The 16,822-nt window shown below is 39.8% G+C and overlaps 2 protein-coding genes across 4 annotated transcripts in view; one reads left to right on the top strand and one right to left on the bottom strand.

Annotated features, from left to right (window-relative positions):
• CNTRL (centriolin) overlaps window positions 1-9,713 on the bottom strand; it is an 84,369-nt gene extending 74,656 nt beyond the window's left edge. For 2 of the 3 annotated variants that reach the window (XM_084899183.1, XM_084899185.1), the window contains exons 1-3: window positions 9,542-9,713; window positions 3,733-3,955; window positions 1,767-1,897 (exon numbers count right to left, since the gene is read on the bottom strand). In XM_084899183.1, coding sequence (XP_084755309.1) covers window positions 1,767-1,897; window positions 3,733-3,928 — 327 coding nt within the window. In that variant the 5' untranslated portion in view covers window positions 3,929-3,955; window positions 9,542-9,713. The remainder of the gene's footprint in view (window positions 1-1,766; window positions 1,898-3,732; window positions 3,956-9,541) is intronic. The other variant, XM_084899184.1, reaches the window with a different exon arrangement.
• A 4,409-nt stretch (window positions 9,714-14,122) lies between these two features.
• C5 (complement C5) overlaps window positions 14,123-16,822 on the top strand; it is an 82,269-nt gene continuing 79,569 nt past the window's right edge. Inside the window, exon 1 of the mRNA XM_084899718.1 lies at window positions 14,123-14,194. Within this exon, the coding sequence (XP_084755844.1) occupies window positions 14,145-14,194 (50 nt within the window). The 5' untranslated portion in view covers window positions 14,123-14,144. The remainder of the gene's footprint in view (window positions 14,195-16,822) is intronic.

Here is a 16,822-nt window from a genome sequence, read left to right as displayed (position 1 = left end):
AAAGAACTTGAAAAATATTTTGAGACCTTACATATATAATGTTTTAGAATTTTTTTCTTTTATTAAATATGCTGTGGACATACTCCCAACATTACTGCACAGAGCTCTAACTTATTTTTAAAGAAACTTGATAGTATTCCATTGTCTATCATTGCACCATAATTTACTTATTAGTAACCAATCCCCTATTGATGGACATTTGGTTATTTCCAATTTGTCTAATTTAAATAATGTTTAATAAACATAACTATATAGATATTTTCGGATACATGGGCAAATAGTATCAAAGAGAGTAGATATCAAAGAGAACTGCTGGGTTGGTGAGTACAAACTCAGTTAAGTATAAACTCAATTGATGAATTTTATTTCACATTTCTTTGATATTAATAAAGTTGAACACATTTTCATGTTAATATTAGCCATTTATAATACTTTTGTGAATGCCTGTTCATATCCTTTGAACATTTTTCCATTGAGTTATCTCTTACTGAATTGTAGGAGTCTTTATAGTATGTGGATATTGTTACATATGTTGAAAACACTACCTGCCAGTTTGTTGTTTTTCTCTTAACTTTTTATACAATATCTTTCATTAAACACAATTTTTTAATCTTTATGTGTGCTAAATCTGTCAATATTTTTCTTCATCGTATTAGCGTTGGTATTTGCTTAGAAGAGCCTTCCCAACTCTAAGATTTTGAAATTTTTTCACCTACATTCTTCTCTAGTACTTTCATAGCATTTTTGTTGACTTTTGTTTTATTTTCATTAAGATCTTCAACCTTCTGGGATTAATTTTTGTGAGTAATGTTGTAGGCATCCAAGTTTATATTTTTTAATTTAAAAATTAAGTTGTCTATTATAATGTATTCATGTTGTACAGTTTATATGAATAAGAGATCAGCAATCTTCTTCTGCAAGAAGCCAGACGGTAAATATTTTTGGCTTTGTGGGCACATAGTCTCTGTGACAACTACTTACCTCTGCCATTGCAGTGTAAAAAACAACATGTAAGCATATGAGTGTGATTATGTTCCAATAAAGTTTTATTTACAAAAGTGAGTAGCAAGCCTGATATAGCACACTGTAGTATGCCAACTCCTTCTCTAGAGTCAATAATTTATAAGATAATAGGTACCTATGAATTTAAAGATGTCATATACTTCTGATGTAGAAATTTCACTGGAAACAATAAAAGGTCTGCTACAGCCTTGTCCGGTTTGGCTCAATGCAGGGGTCCTCAAACTTTTTAAAGTGGGGGCCAGATCACGGTCCCTCAGAGAGCTGGAGGGCCGGACTATATGAACTACTAATTCCTACTGTAACACCTCGGCTGCGCTCACTGCCCAAAAAACCTGACGGGCCGGATCAGACTCCTCTGCGGGCCGCATGTGGCCCGCGGGCCGTAGTTTGAAGACCCCTGGGTTAGAGCGTTGGCCTGCAGACTGAAGGGTCCCAGGTTCAATTCCAGTCAAGGGCATGTACCTTGGATGCGGGCACATTCCCAGTGGGAGGTATGCAGGAGGCAGCTGATCGATGTTTCTCTCCCATCAATGTTTCTAACTCTCTATCCCTCTCTCTTCCTCTCTGTAAAAACTCAATAAAATATATTTTAAAAATAAAAATAAAAATAGATAAATAAAAGGTCTGCTCCAAATTAGATGACATTAGGATGAGATGTTACTGTAAATCTAATATAATCTTTTTTTAATTTTTTAAGCATAGAAACATAATAATGCCTATGTTCAGAAATGTTGGTAACTTACCCTAAATTTCTTGCCACCATCTTTAGAAAGTGAAAGGTTCAGAGAGTTTACCAAGGCCAAATTTTCCTGTTTAGTAAGTTTTCTTATAAGAGCCTCTGTAATGTATCGGACTCCTGTACGTGAACCAGCTTCTGAAATTACAAATACAGATCATTATCAGCAGAGGAAGACACAAATATTCTGAAAAACAAATTATTTTGATGTTAAATAACCAAAATAATTTTAAGCCATTCAAATGTAAAAACATCTGGCAAGTTCTAATTGCAATATTTTACTTTATATAGCATTTCATAATGACAATAATAGTTATACTCTATACAGTGTGTAACAAAAATAGATTTAGAGTAATAATACAGGAATAAACTCTGTTTCAAATACAACTGTAAATGTACTTTTGCCCCCTCTCCATTAGCTTTGTGCTAAGTGCTTTACATTTTAAAAGTGTAATTTAGACAACAAATCTCTGAGATAGACATTACCATTCACATTTATTTAAAAATTATAATTTGCTTAAAATCTTGCAACTAGCAATATGCAAATCCAGGACTTGAATCCTGGCAGATGAATCCAAAACTACACTTTTAATCATAAGTAGCACTGACGTTTTTAATAATTAAAAAACACTGGCACTATTTATTGTTTGTTCCAATCTAAAGTTCAAAAACACTACATTCTTTTCTTTTCTTTTTTTTTAATCCTCACTCCAGGACATGTTCATAATTTTTAGAGAGAGAGAAACATCGATTGGTTGAATCCTGTACCCACCTGACCGGAGCCAGGGATTAAGTCCACAACCTAAGTATGTGCCAGGACCAGGAATTGAACCTTCAACCTTTTGGTGCAGAGGATAATACTCCAACCAACTGAGCCATACTGGTCAGGGCAAGCAAAAAATGCTTAAATTCTAAAAATCCTCTTTTCTTATTTTTTTTAATCGTGAGAAACTCAAATTTGTTGCTCTTTTAAATAAATTATATCATATCATATTTCATACAGATAAAGTACTAACATGATGGATAACACATCCTGCCCTAATACCTTTCTGGATATTTCCATCAGAGTTTATGTAAGCCATGTTACAGTTTATAAAACAACCATTAAAAAAATTGCCTCTTGGTTCTTTCTTTATGAGTCAGAAAAAAATTAATCCTGATTCAGATTCCCGTTGTGTGCCAAAGATTCCCTATGATTATTTAGCAAAGAAATATAATATTAACTCATAAATAATCATGATTTTTTTCTGTAATTTGGCTATTCTAGGAAAGAAAATGACTAATATTTTAAAATATCAATCAAATTAGAAATAACAATATACTAACTGATAGTAAAGTATAATCTAAACTCAATGCTGATAATGTTTATTAATAAAAACTGATTACATATTAAGGTCAAGAGAGTTTGATGGTTCTGATTGAGTGACTTAGCAAATAAATTATAGTTTTCTTTCACATTTAATCAATTAAACATATTCTTAGAAAAAAATCATCTATTTTTCCCCAAACTAACAGAATGCTTTCAAAAAAAAAAAAAATAAAAACCTTGGTGGAACATATATATGTCCACACATGGAAATCAGTCCATTCACAGATGAGCAGCTTGCTAATAAGCAGTTTGTGGACAGCCCAAGGGCAGATAACATGTTTATATGGAATTAAGTCACTCCATTCTGAAGTGAACTCCCCTAAGGAAAGAATGATGATAAATTTGGCAGATGAGTTTTAAGGCACTCTCCCACCATAGGAAATAAAGTTTTCTCTTTCTGAAACTCCCTTCTCTAACTTCTTTCAGATATCTTCGCCCTCACCCAGAAGCCTCCATCCTCCACTGTCCTTATCCAATGTCTGTCAATAAAAACAATAGATCAAGTTAGTACCAGGATATATGTTACATTTGGACCCAAATAGCTAATTATTTTCTATATCTATTTAAGAGTATGTGGTTAAATTCTTAGATTAGAAAGTGGTACCTTTACGGTGATGGTAGTCCAACAGTACAGTGTTTTCATCTGCAATCCCAACTTGCTCATACCACTGCCTTCCAGAATGAAAAGGTGGAGTCTTGGGTCCGCCTAAAGGTGACAGTGACCTAGATCTCATATTGGGCATAAGAGATGATGATGACATCTTTGGCTTGGAAAATTTTTGTTGGGAACCTTTCCTCATTGCAAGCAGTCAAGTGTCCACCAAAACCTGTAAGAGTTTTCAGTATATTTAACAAGGTTAGTTTTTTAGAGATATCAAAACAAATTAATAAATTTCTAGAATTTTCAAGACTACAAAGTTAAAAACTAAGAAGCTATAGATGCTAGGATCCACATTACACTGACAAGAGCAGACACTATCCAAACATTGCTGATCACCTTGCCAAAAGGAAAGGAGACCTCCATAAGGTCTTGTATTGACCTATGCTCCAGCCAGAAGATTTACTTGTCATTTCTGTTCTCAATTTATTAGCCAGAACTAGTCACAAAGCCCCTTCTACCCACAAGGTGTGCTAGAGCAGCAGTCGCCAACTTTTCAGACCTCATCCACCACCAGTGGTCCGCGGACCACCGATTGACGACCGCTGTCCTAGCATGTAGGAAACTGAAAATAATTGGCAACTAGCAGTACTTAATACTGATGAGCACACTCTCCTTCCTGAAACAGTTTCTTCCTCTGGCTTCTGCGATACCACACTCTCTAGGTATACCACACTCCTGCCTCCCTGGCCACTCCTCAGCCTCCTTTGCTAGCTTACACTACTCTATTCAATCTTTAAATGTCAGAGTCCTCAAGTCTCTTTCAGTTTCTCTCTAATCACATTTTAAACAATCTAATACAACACCAATGGCTCCCAATGCCACCTGTCTACTAATATTTATATCTTCAATCCAACTTTTTTATGAGTTCCAGACTTCTAATCCCAACTGCCTACTTGACACCTCACTGGCATAAATCCAACATGTCCAAATTGAATTTATCATTTCCCCACTTGTTCATTTTCCTCCAATCCTGTTCCTCCTCCAGTGTTCCCTAAATAGTTAATAATGCCCATAGGAATAAGCCATAAAATTTAATACTATAGCATCACTGAACTCATGATCTACTTTGAAGGAAGTAAAACCTGCTATATGTTTTTAAAGAGTGTGTATATCACAGCCTTGTTCTAGTAGTCCAGTCACTTTAAACCACAAACTTCTATGTGTCTTTACTTTCTCTTTCATTTTTTTCATGTTAAAACTCCAGATAAGTCAGAAAAACTTCTCCCCAATTCATATAATTGCTATTTATGACATAGTCACAAGGTTTTCAATCCTGATTTCACAAATGTGGTACTTTTTATGTCTTACAAGAGGCCTGATACACAAATTCATGCATTAGTCGGGTCCCTCAGCCAGGCCATCAGGGCTGAAATCAGCTCTTCGACATCCCCCGAGGGGCCCTGGATTATGAGAGGGTGCAGGCCAGGCTGATGGGCACCACCAATGAATGATCGGAGCTAGGGAGGGACAACAGGAAGGCTCTAGGGTGTTTCCAATCCTGTCTTGCCCAGTCCCAATCAGCCAAACCCCAGCAGCAAACTAACCCCCACCTGTCAGAGCTTCCTCCCCCGGGTGGTCAGTGCACAACACAGCAAGCGGTTGAGCAGCCTTAGCATATCGTTAGCATATTATGCTTATTACACTTTGATTGGTTGAACAGTCAACCAGTCAACCAGACACTTAGCATATTAAGCTTTTATTATATAGGACATTACACCATTCTGCCACAGAAAAAGGCTTAGTAATATTAATGATTCAGTACTAAGCTGTATTGGCATTGGCTTTCTAAATAAAAATAATATACTCAAACTTGAGAAGATCTAAGCAGCATATGTTTTAAAGGTAAAATTTCATATTTTCTTGAATTAAATGTAGTTTTCATCAGAGTAACAGATTAAAAAAAATAAGAGCGGAGGGACAAGTCTCAGTTCCCATTTCTATATATCTTTCTCTATATCACAGTATGATAGAAATTTATAAAATTAAAATAATCGTGTATGCTACATGCTAAAAAAAATACACTTTATATGTTTTTAGTTTCTTGGTTAAAACAAGCACATCTTATTTTTATGCAGTGCAATTATTTTGTATCCTGCATCTTAATCTTCTCTCTTAATTCTTAAAATACTGAACCATCCTGAATTCCTTATATAACATCCTAGTGACCAAAACCCTTTGGGCCTTACTAGACTATCATGAAGTCCTCTGTCACCTCTCTTGATAGAAAACTCTGCCTTACTCACTTACAGAGATTAAAATAAAATTAGAATGGATTCCAGAAATCTAAATCAGTTCCTTCCTTTTATGAATTGTACTATGAAAGATTAAGAAGTGGTTCCAATGTCACAGTGCATTCCCAGATCCCCTCCCCAAGTTCCATAGCTCCCGCAGAGCCTGGACATTGAAATATACGTATATTACAATCTCATAGACTAGCCAACTTACTGAACTGGGGATATACTGTGTTTGAAAATGGCTAGTATTATTTCAGAAGCTATCACCTGAAGAAGGTAAATCTTGAACTACAATTTTAAGGGAGAGATGGGAATGTTGCTCGGCCCTAAGATGTAGTTTGCAATAACATAAACAAAGACCAAGCAATAGAACAGAGAAGACAGAGCAGAGAGGTAGGGGTGTCGAACTCAATCAGAGAAGGGGCCAAAATCTAAAATCCAGCCTAAATCGCGGGCCGAATGGTTTACTGAACAGTCATAAACTGACAATGTCATAAACTGACAGCGGAGTGCAGTGATGACAGCGCGGTGCGGGCCACATTGCAAGGCCTGGCGGGCTGGATTTGGCCCGCGGGCCTTGTGTTTGACACATGTGGTAGAGTGTGTGAAGAGGCAGGACAAAAAGAACATAAAACCAAACAAATATTCAGAACTGGAAACACATATTGAAGGCACTCAAGGTAGTCTGCAGAGAAAGAGAAAGCCACTGGAGGGATGTGATAATCAGAATCATATGGCAAGGCAACAAAACACTACTCATCATGTCACTTTAAGACTCAAATACTTGCCCTGATCTAACAGTCCCATCCTTCATAGCTCCAGCCTTTCCTAACATTCCTAATTTTTCATCTTCTATTCTGATCTTCTCTAAATGAGGCAGACCTCAATAATCCCCAAGCCTTCCATCTCTTCCCAGTCCACTCCAATATGCATATATCCATGCCCATTTCTTGATCTCCATATCCCTCTCTGCTACATCCCTTAGCCCTTTAATCACATCTCAATACTTTCCCTACAATTCTACTTTATTCCATACCTTTGGGCCCATTTAAATACAATTACTCTTTAACTTTCTCTTGTCCTCATTCCCATTCCTCTCCAAAGTCTCTAATCCAGCTGCACTTCTTTCCAAAGGCACTTATCAAGTTGCACAGCAGGATTTTATCTTCCTGTTATACATGGTCTCTGCCTCCCATCCTTCATCCCATTCTAATTGCTAAATTTCCCCATGAATTCTGTCCCAATTCTCTAACACTGTATTATTTTCCTGGGAGAGGAGAGCCCTCAGCCCAGCCTGCACCCTCTCAGATCCAAGACCCCTTGTGGGATGTCCGACTGCTGGTTTAGGCCCCATCCTGGGGATTGACCCTAAACCGGCAGTTGGACATCCCTCTCACAATCCTGGACTGCTGACTCCTAGTTGATCACCTGCCTGCCTTGTCGCCCCTGACTGTCCACCTCTGCCAGTCTGGTCACTCCCAACTAGCCCCCGCCCCCCGCCAAACTGGTCCTCTTACTGGCCCCCCTGCTGGCCTGGTCACCCCCAAGTACCCCACTCTGCCAGCCTGGTCACCCCCAAGTGCCCTCTCTGCCAGCCTGGTTGCCCCTCATGGCCCCCATGCTGGCCTAGTTGCCCCAAGCAGCCTGCTGTTCAGTCGTTTGGTCGCCCCCCACTAATTCCCCTGCTGGCCTAGTCATCCCGTGCAGCCTGCTTGTTCAGTCATTTGGTCGCCCCTCACTAAGCCCCCTGCCAGCCTGGTCATAGGCAGCCAACTTGTGGGGCTGTGAGAGTTAAGTTGCATATTACATCTTTATTACATAGTAGGATAGCTCTTTTCAGTACTCTGCCTCAGCACTTTTATATCCTTTCTGATTTCCCAAACTGCTCACATATATCTTAATTTCCCAAAATGCTCATCCCAGCAAATATTCTGGTTACCCTAATTCATTCCAATATTCTGACTTCTAATTATTTCCCTCCTTAAAGAAAATACTCAACCCTCACCTATTCCTCTTCATCCCAATATAATTACCTTGCTTTTCCCTTTTAACACCCTGACTTCTGTGTCTTTCTCTAGCCTATTAACATCCTGAATTATCCTCTCACATCTCTCTCCACTCTACTCAGGTACCCTAAGACCCAAGCTTCCCATACCTTATTTATTTATTCAATCGTCCACTTTTATTGAGCAAACTTTTTGCTCTATGACCTGTGGTAGACTCTAATAATACAGAGCTGAGAAGACAGGGTTTCTACACTCAAGATGGACACCAGGATTTTATCTTCCCATTATACATGGTCTCTGCACAAAATGGTCTCCTTTCTTTTTCTTTTTAACCCTCACCTGAAGATGTTTTTCCACTGAATTTTTTAGAGAGAGTGGAAGGGAAGGTGAGAGAGAGAGAAGCATTGATGTGTGAGAGACATATTGATCGGTTGCCTCTGGCATGCTGGGGATTGAGCCTGCAACTGAGGTACTTGCCCTTGACTGAGGGAATGGAACCCAGGAGCCTTTAGTCCTCAGGCCAATGCACTATGCACTGAGCCAAACCGGCAGGGGTGTGGTCTCCTTTATAACACCTCTAATTAGAATTAAATTATTATTATGAAACTACTATATTATTGCTTGTTTCTCCTTCTAGAGTTTAAGTGATGAGAAAGCATGGACTCTTTCTACTGTTTGGTGCACAATAAATATTTGTTGAATGAATGAAGGACTGTTCTAAGGACTCTAAGTACATTACCAAATTTAAATCCTTGCAGATACTGCATAAGATTAGAATTATTAACCTCAGGTACAAGAAGCAGTGTATCATTAAGAATTAAGAGTGGATTCTGGAACTAAACAGCCTAAATCCAAATTCCAAATTATGTGAAATTAGAGAAATTACTTAACCTTTCATCATTTTTTAAAATGGGGATGGTAAAATCATACAAATTACTTTAAATTCTAAATGAGTTAAGACACGGGAACAATTTAGAACTGAATCTGACATATACTGTACACTCAAAAGTAATTAGCAATTGTTTTTGTAGAAAAAAAAAAAACATGCTCAGGAATTTAAGTCATCGACAGAGCCAGTTGAGTGATACATGAGGTGACAGAATCAAGAGCTGAGCCAAGTTTTCACTTCAAAAATCACCTCTATATTAGCCCTCCTCTTCACATTTCTCCCCAATAAATACTCCAATTCTCATCTTCTCCACGAAATGTATTTCGCTTGATACCATGGCACTCGCCAGGATACCCAAACCATCCGTTATCCCTGGCACCCGGCACCCTCCTCCTCTCGGCGCCGGCGCCGCACCCCCGGGCCCCCTATCTCCCAACTGTCCCGCACTCCCACCCCCTGACCTCCCTCCCTTCCCAACCAAACATCCCGCCTTCATCCTCCTCCCCACGCCCTGCCCTCCTTCCCATCCAATCCCAATTCCCCAGCACACGCCCCCGCCCCGAATCCATCGGAACTGGTCCAGGCCTTCCCGCCTTTGCCGCCGCCGGCCCCCGCTGTCCCACCTGGATCCCGGAGAACTCCTGCGACCAGACCTGGCACTCCGTGCGGAGAAGCCAAGCGGAGCGGGCCTGTGGGACGAGGCTGGGCGGAGGCGCGCCCGTCACTCCCCTCAGGTGCCTAGCGGCGCGGCGGCCATCTTGTTGTGTTGTGCCGGTTGCCGGGGGGCAGAGCGCGCGGCGTGGGCGGGGGCAGCCGTGACCACGCCCCTCCCGTGCTGGGAGGGCGGGGCTTCCCGCCGCTGGTTCCGCCGGCGCTTCTGGCGCGGGAAGACGCAGGGCGTCCTCCCGCTGGAGGCTTGGTGCGCGGCGCCTGAGGAGGTGCAGGTTTCCTGCGGTGCCGCGACGGACCCCGCCACCGGTCGCCGAGGCGAAGCTGCAGACGCCTCACTCACGCCGGGGCTCGGATACCCGTGGGCGGCCGGACGCCAGAGGACAACCTAGGAGACCAGCGTGGAGCTGTCGCCAAGTTCCCGCGCTTCCGATGCTGGTCGTCTGGCCTAGAACTTGCGAGGCTGGCAGCTCGCTTCTCCTCGCGCCTTTTCTGAGGCAAATTCTCTTCAGGGTCCCACAGGCCGGACGGAGGTGGATGAGCCGCGGAGCGGGCGCAGCTCGGGCCCCGGCTGTGGCCGCGGTTGAGGGAGCGAGACGAGCCCGGGAATCCGGGCAGCGACCGCTCCTGTGAGCTGTGGAGAACAGTCCTCTGGTTGGTGACAGGGGAGCAAAAGCAAGAAGCGTTTTGAGGAAACGTCGGTTGGGTCATTTCTAAAAGTGCTAATTTCGCCATATAGCCAACAGATTAAGAGACTTTAGCACATACTGCCCTGGGTTAAAGGAATAGTGATTTAAAAAAAAAAAAATTTCACGAAGGACACCTGCTTCCACTCCAGCCTTTCATTTTTTTTTAGCTTGTACCCTGGACCATGTCACCCTCAGAGGCTGCACCATCTCCAGAAATTTCCAGTACAGTCCCTACCTCTCTTTTCCTGATAATCCTAAAATCTTAATAGCTTGCTTGCCCAAAAGATACTCATCCCCAATCCCCTTCCCTCTGGCAATCACCATACAAAAAAAAACAAAACAAACAAAAAAAAAAAACCACACACACACACACACACACACACACAAAAACGTTTTTAATTTCTACAAAAAGGAAAGCTCTTCTAGTCAAATGACTTCCTGCTAATATAGATGAAATGACCTAATTAGGAAATCACCATTTCACAGCCCTCAATATATTTGATTCGGACCAGGATTATCAATAGATATTAAAACCATTACATGAAATATTGGTAAATAAGATATTCACTTGCTCTCAAAATATTACATCACAGATTACTTATTAATTACAAAAAGAAAAGTGCCTTTACAAAGGGAGCTGAGAGAACTAAATAACTTATTTTTTTAATCCTTCCCAAATCTCATGGTTATTGATAGTAAAGATATCATCCAAAAGGGAACAAATTCAAAATAACATTAGGAAGGGAAGTGAACTAGAGACAAATTTCTAGAAGAGGTAAGATGAGTTTGTATTGTCAGGCAAATGATGATGAAGGTTCTGTCTATAATTAGAGATAGCTATGATGGATGTGGGAGACACATGGGCATTTTAGAGGTAACTCAAATTCCACATGTCCAAATTAAACTTACCTCTGTCTTTTCCCCAAAACAAAACTGTTTTTCCTCTTCCAATATATTCCATCTCAGCAAAGAGTATCTCATATCATTAATTTCTCAAGCCAGAGACTTGGGAGTCATCCTTGACTCTTCCTATTGGGCACAATCAATCACCAAATCCTGCACAAACAGGACTATTGTCAACTCCTACTTCTCCATTCGTGACACGCTGGACATACTGTCTCCACTTCCTTACATCTCAACCCTCTCTAGTCTGGCTTGTCTCCACTGGTACATATCAAAAGCACCATAATACAATTATCACCATGATCAACTCATTTTTGTGTATTCCCCATTCCCAGTTCCAGCTCCAGTCAATCAACTATCTACTCTGTTTCTATAGATTTGCCTTTTTTAGACATTTATTCAACATGGTTCAAATTTACCCAAGCTGGTTTAATAAAGAAGCAAAATACAGAAATTTAAGAAAACAGGGTTAAAAAATTAAAGGGATAATAAATTATCCAGAGATGGAACTAGACAAGGGACCAAGACTCTATATTTTCATCCTGTACTGGGACCTTCAAATTGTATAGATGTACCTGGCTACTTCTTTCTTTGTGTTTCTGTTTTGGTTTTTTTTTTTTCCCCCTTTCCTTTCTTCGTCTTCCTCCCTCCTTCTTCCCATCCTTTCTTCTTTTTAATCCTTTCTGATCATCAGTTTCTGTCTAATAATAATGATGCAAAATCATGCCAACCAACATCAAATGGCCTCTGCTGTGGGCAATCATTTTATGTATTTATTTTCTTTCTATCTAACTTCCATAAAAATATCCATGAATCATTTGGGGGGTAGAGGATGTGTTCTGTGAATGAATAAGGAAAAAGAAAATTATATAAAGTTGAGGGGGCTGATCAGTGATTTTTTGGGGGGGAAATCCACTGGAAAATTTTTTATTTGTTTTTATTTCCTATTAATGACATTTTCATGTTTACAGGCAGAAATAACAAGTTGATAAAATAGAAAAGATAAGATGCTAGAAAGAATAAGAACTTCTTCCATGTTTATATGATTTTCAATGCTCAGGGATATCACATTTCACCATTCCTGTGAAGAAAGGCAGGTATTGTTATCTCCAGGAAATAAAGAAGCTAATTCCCAGAAGAGACATAAAATGGGAAATCAGGACTTATCATGGAAAGGCAGCACCTATTATTTCAGCTGCTTTGGGGTGCTGTTAAATTACGAGCAGCAGGTGGTGTTTTCAAGTAGGCCTATCAGCCTGCTGTTCTCTATAAATTTAAAGTACACTTGCAAATTAAAGTATGAGTATTGATGACCAAGAAGGAGCAAATGCCCAGTAGTGGTGTGAGTGAATGTAAGAGACTTTCATGAAAGTTATATCTTTAATGCAACAGCTATACTAGTGTAGATGTTAACTATTGCTGTGTAAAAAAAATAAAATAAAATAAAAATTACCTCTATACTTAGTGGGCTAAAACAACAACAAACATTAATTTATTTTCAACAGTTTTTATGGGCAGGAATCCAGGAAGGACTTAGCTAGGTTAATTTGCCTTGGGTTCTCTCATGATTTTTCAGTCAAGATGTTAGCTGGGCCGTGGTCACTGAGAGGCATGACTGGTGTTGGAGGGTGTACCTCCACGATGGATCACTTACAAGCTCCTCCAAGGAAAGGCCTCCCAGGTCTTTCAACATAGCTCTCTCCCTAGGCTTTTGGAATGTCCTTACTACATGGTGGCTGGTTTCCCTCAGAGCAGGCAACCAAGAGAGAGCAAGGTGGGAATAGCAGTGTCTTATGTGACCTCACCTCAGAAGTCATACACCTTTATATTTGCTTGATTCTATTGATCAAATAGACCAACCGTAATACAATATAGGAGGGGATCATACAAAGACATGAGTATCAGGGAGGTCAGGATGAGGGCCATCTTGGAGACAGGCTATCACATGTAGCCACTGGATCAGTAGATATGTATTGGTGAGTAGTAATTAGAAATAGATAAGGTAACTCATGTTGAACAAGAAGTAAGAGTATCTGAAAAAGTGTGGGATAGTGGAGCCAAAGAGGAAGTTAATGGGCCCAGCTTAATCTGTTAGAGGGTGTACTGTAAGATATAGAAAGGACAGCTTCAGTGAGGTTATAAAAGTGAGAGATAAAGGGATGATGGGCATTTTCTTTCATTTTTGTCACTTTGCTTTCTCTGAAGAAAATATGCTTAACTGCATTCCATCATGAATACTTGATTTTCTATTTTTAGCTTGTTATTTTCCACTTCCTTCACACCCTCTACTCAGAAATCCTCTCCTATTCCATTATTGATTTAGTAATCTGAAGTGGCCTTTTGGGACATGGTATTTCAAACCACTACTCTGGTGACTTACAAGAATAGTTTGAGCACCAAAACCGGTTTGGCTCAGTGGTAGAGTGTCGGTCTGCGGACTGAAGGGTCCCAGGTTCAATTCTGGTCAAGGGCATGTACGTTGGTTGCAGGCACATCCCCGGTAGGGGGTGTGCAAGAGGCGGCTGGTCGATGTTTCTCTCTCATCGACGTTTCTAGCTCTCTATCTCTCTCCCTTCCTCTCTGTAAAAAATCAATAAAATATATTTTTTTTAAAAAGAATAGTTTGAGCAACAACTTTCTTCTTTATCATTCTTCAATTACCATTTGGGACTTAAAAATACAAATCCATCCATCCTTAGCTCTGAACCACTGTGTTCTCAGGATTTTCCCTTTTGCGTTTTCAAATAATCTCCCAATCTGCCATTTGCCGGGTTGTCACTTCAGCCAGTCTTACCCCAGCACTTTGTGAGGAAGAGAGAACCAGACATAAGTCAGACTAAGTTCTTCACTTATATAATACTTATTCCCTTCTTGTAACCCTTGAACCTTTGCCAGAATGTACAATAGTATATAAAGAAGAATCAAAATATGTGGACCAGGCTATAAATTCTTCAAGAATTTTAAAATGGAAAATCAAGTACAGACAAAACAGCTGGAGAAGGTGTCAAAGAGAAGGTAAGACTACAGACTGGTTTGGTATCTCTCCCTCTTTTTCCTACTGATCCCAGCATAACTCCCCATCTCTACAAATTACTAGATGTGTGCCCTGACAAGTCACTATATTTCTCTGAGCCTCAGTTTCTTCCTCCATCACACAAGAGTAATAACACCCTTCAGAGTGGTCGTGAAGATTAGAGACAATTTATGAAATTTAATTATTGCAATAACTGATACATGTTAGGAGTTAGAATACAATGTGTTGTCAGTATTTGGATAAGCTCTGCAAAAGTTGGGGAAAAATGTCCTCTGTGTCTGAATCTGTATAGCATCTATTAAAATGCACTGGAGTTTGCAGGTCATGCTAAGATAGTGAATTACTACACTAATTCCAGGGAAGCAAGAAAATGATTCAACAACATCTTGCATAACAGAGTGAGGAGGAGCTTTCTAAGCAAAGACTTTTTATAGCTTATGAGATAAAGAGGTAGAGTACACATAATCTGCTAACGGCAATCACTGACATTACAAGAGAAAACCATGTAATGCCATCTGAAAAGGATCTAGTCTATGGGAACCTTTTGGTGCTCCTTTGCTCACTAAGAATCTTAGGATGTAGCAATTAGATGGACTCTTAAGAGGTCAGTCATCCAATCCCAGACTTTTAATTGACAGCAGACAAACAAAAAAAGTGGGCTCAATGATGAAGATATTCTTTCATCCTGTACTGGCAAAGTGGCTCAGTTGATTGGAGCATCATCCTGCCAGTGTTTCTCAAAGTGTGGTACGCATACCCCCAGGGGTTCTGGAAGAGTTTGGTGGGGGTATGTGTTGCATGGGAGTTTGGTGGGAATATGCACTGCACCATGCTTAGCTGCGCCTAATTCTACATTCTCATGAGTACGAGGGGTACTCAGCGTTACGAAAATTATAGAAGGGGTACACATATGTCAAAAGTTTGGGAAACACTGTGTAAACCAAAGGTTGTGGATTCAATTCCCAGTCATGATTCAATCTAGGTTGCCTGTTCAATCCCCGTTGGGGAACATACAGGAGACAACTTATCGATTTCTCTCCCAAAGAGTAAAACTGAATTAAATACAAATTTCTATGATCCAATGCACATATTAAAAATAAAGAGTAGAGCTGAAACCAGTTTGGCTCAGTGGTAGAGCATCAGTCTGCAGACTGAAAGGTCCCAGGTTCGATTCCGGTCAAGGGCATGTACATTGGTTGTGGGCACATCCCCAGTAGGGGGTGTGCAAGAGGCAGCTGGCCAATGTTTCTCTCTCATCGACGTTTCTAACTCTCTGTCCCTCTCCCTTCCTCTCTGTAAAAAATCAATAAAATATATTAAAATAAATAAATAAATAAATAGTAGACAGCCCTCGCAGATATGGTTCAGTTGGTTGTGCATCCTTCTGTGCTACAAAAGGTTGCTAGTCCAATTCCTGATCAGGCACATGTGCCCGTGGTTGCTGCTTGATCCCTGGTAGGAGGTGTGCAGTAGGCAGCCTATTAATGTTTCCCTCTCACATTGATGTTTCTCTCTCCCTATCCTATTCTTTCTCTAAAAGTCAATTAAAATATCTTTAAAAAATAAAGAATAGATGATTATTAATATGCCTTAAACCAGAAATAATAGAAGTGAACATTTTCATTCATGCTATTTCAGGTTCAAGTTCAGAGCCAAAGACTTTGAACATGTTTCATTCCATTTTCCCATCAGCACTATGAGACATTTATTATTTGACTTCACAGATGATGAAAGGGAAGTTCCAAGGTTTCATTAAGTTGACCAAGATCACATAGCTAGTTTGATAGAGCCAGGATCTGAATTCAAGTTTTCTTATTCCAAAACATAATTTTTTAAAAATGTAGTATTTCAAGCTTTTAGAAAAGTACAGCAACTGATCTATAAAATACTAGTATATCTACCAATAAACTCTACTGAATTATTTGTGAGATAGTGCTATAATGACTGTAGATGTTCCTTTAAAACAGTGTTTCCAAACTTCTCTCATGATGAGAATCACCTGGTGGAGTTGTTAAACTACAGATTCCTGAATCCCAACTAAGAAGTGCTAAACTAGAATTTTTGGGAACATATAGGTAAAATTGTATACTTAACTAGTGCTCTAGAGCACATATACAATTTTACCTATATGCTCCCAAAAATTCTAGTTTAGCACTTCTTAGTTGGGATTCAGGAATCTGTAGTTTAACAACTCCACCAGGTGATTCTCATCATGAGAGAAGTTTGGGAAACACTGCTTTAAAACAAAAGGTGATGGATCCGAAGCACTCTATAAACCTGCTTCCTACCCCCATATTCTGCTTCCCTTCCTTACAAAAATTATCCTGACTTAGCATTTGCTTTTCGTCATCATATGTATATGCTATTACAACCAGTGGAAATGTCTATAGACATTGCTCTATATGTTTTTAAAAGTATATAAATGTTATTATGCTCTTTGTGTCATTCTGCAAGCTGGTTTTATCAACCAACATTGCCTTCCATTGTATTCATATAAAGTAATGTAGGTGTCATTTTTCTGTTGCTTTAAGTTTGTGCCAAATTTTTCTTATCACAAATAATGCTACAGCGAGCATTTCTTTACCAGTCTTTTTAGGCATATGTGTAAA

The sequence above is a fragment of the Pipistrellus hanaki genome (assembly GCF_964339955.1).
Source record: "Pipistrellus hanaki genome assembly, chromosome: 11".
Lineage (NCBI taxonomy): Eukaryota > Metazoa > Chordata > Mammalia > Chiroptera > Vespertilionidae > Pipistrellus > Pipistrellus hanaki.
The sequence above is the reverse complement of the archived record's forward strand: the minus strand, read 5'-3'. Positions and strand labels throughout refer to the sequence as shown.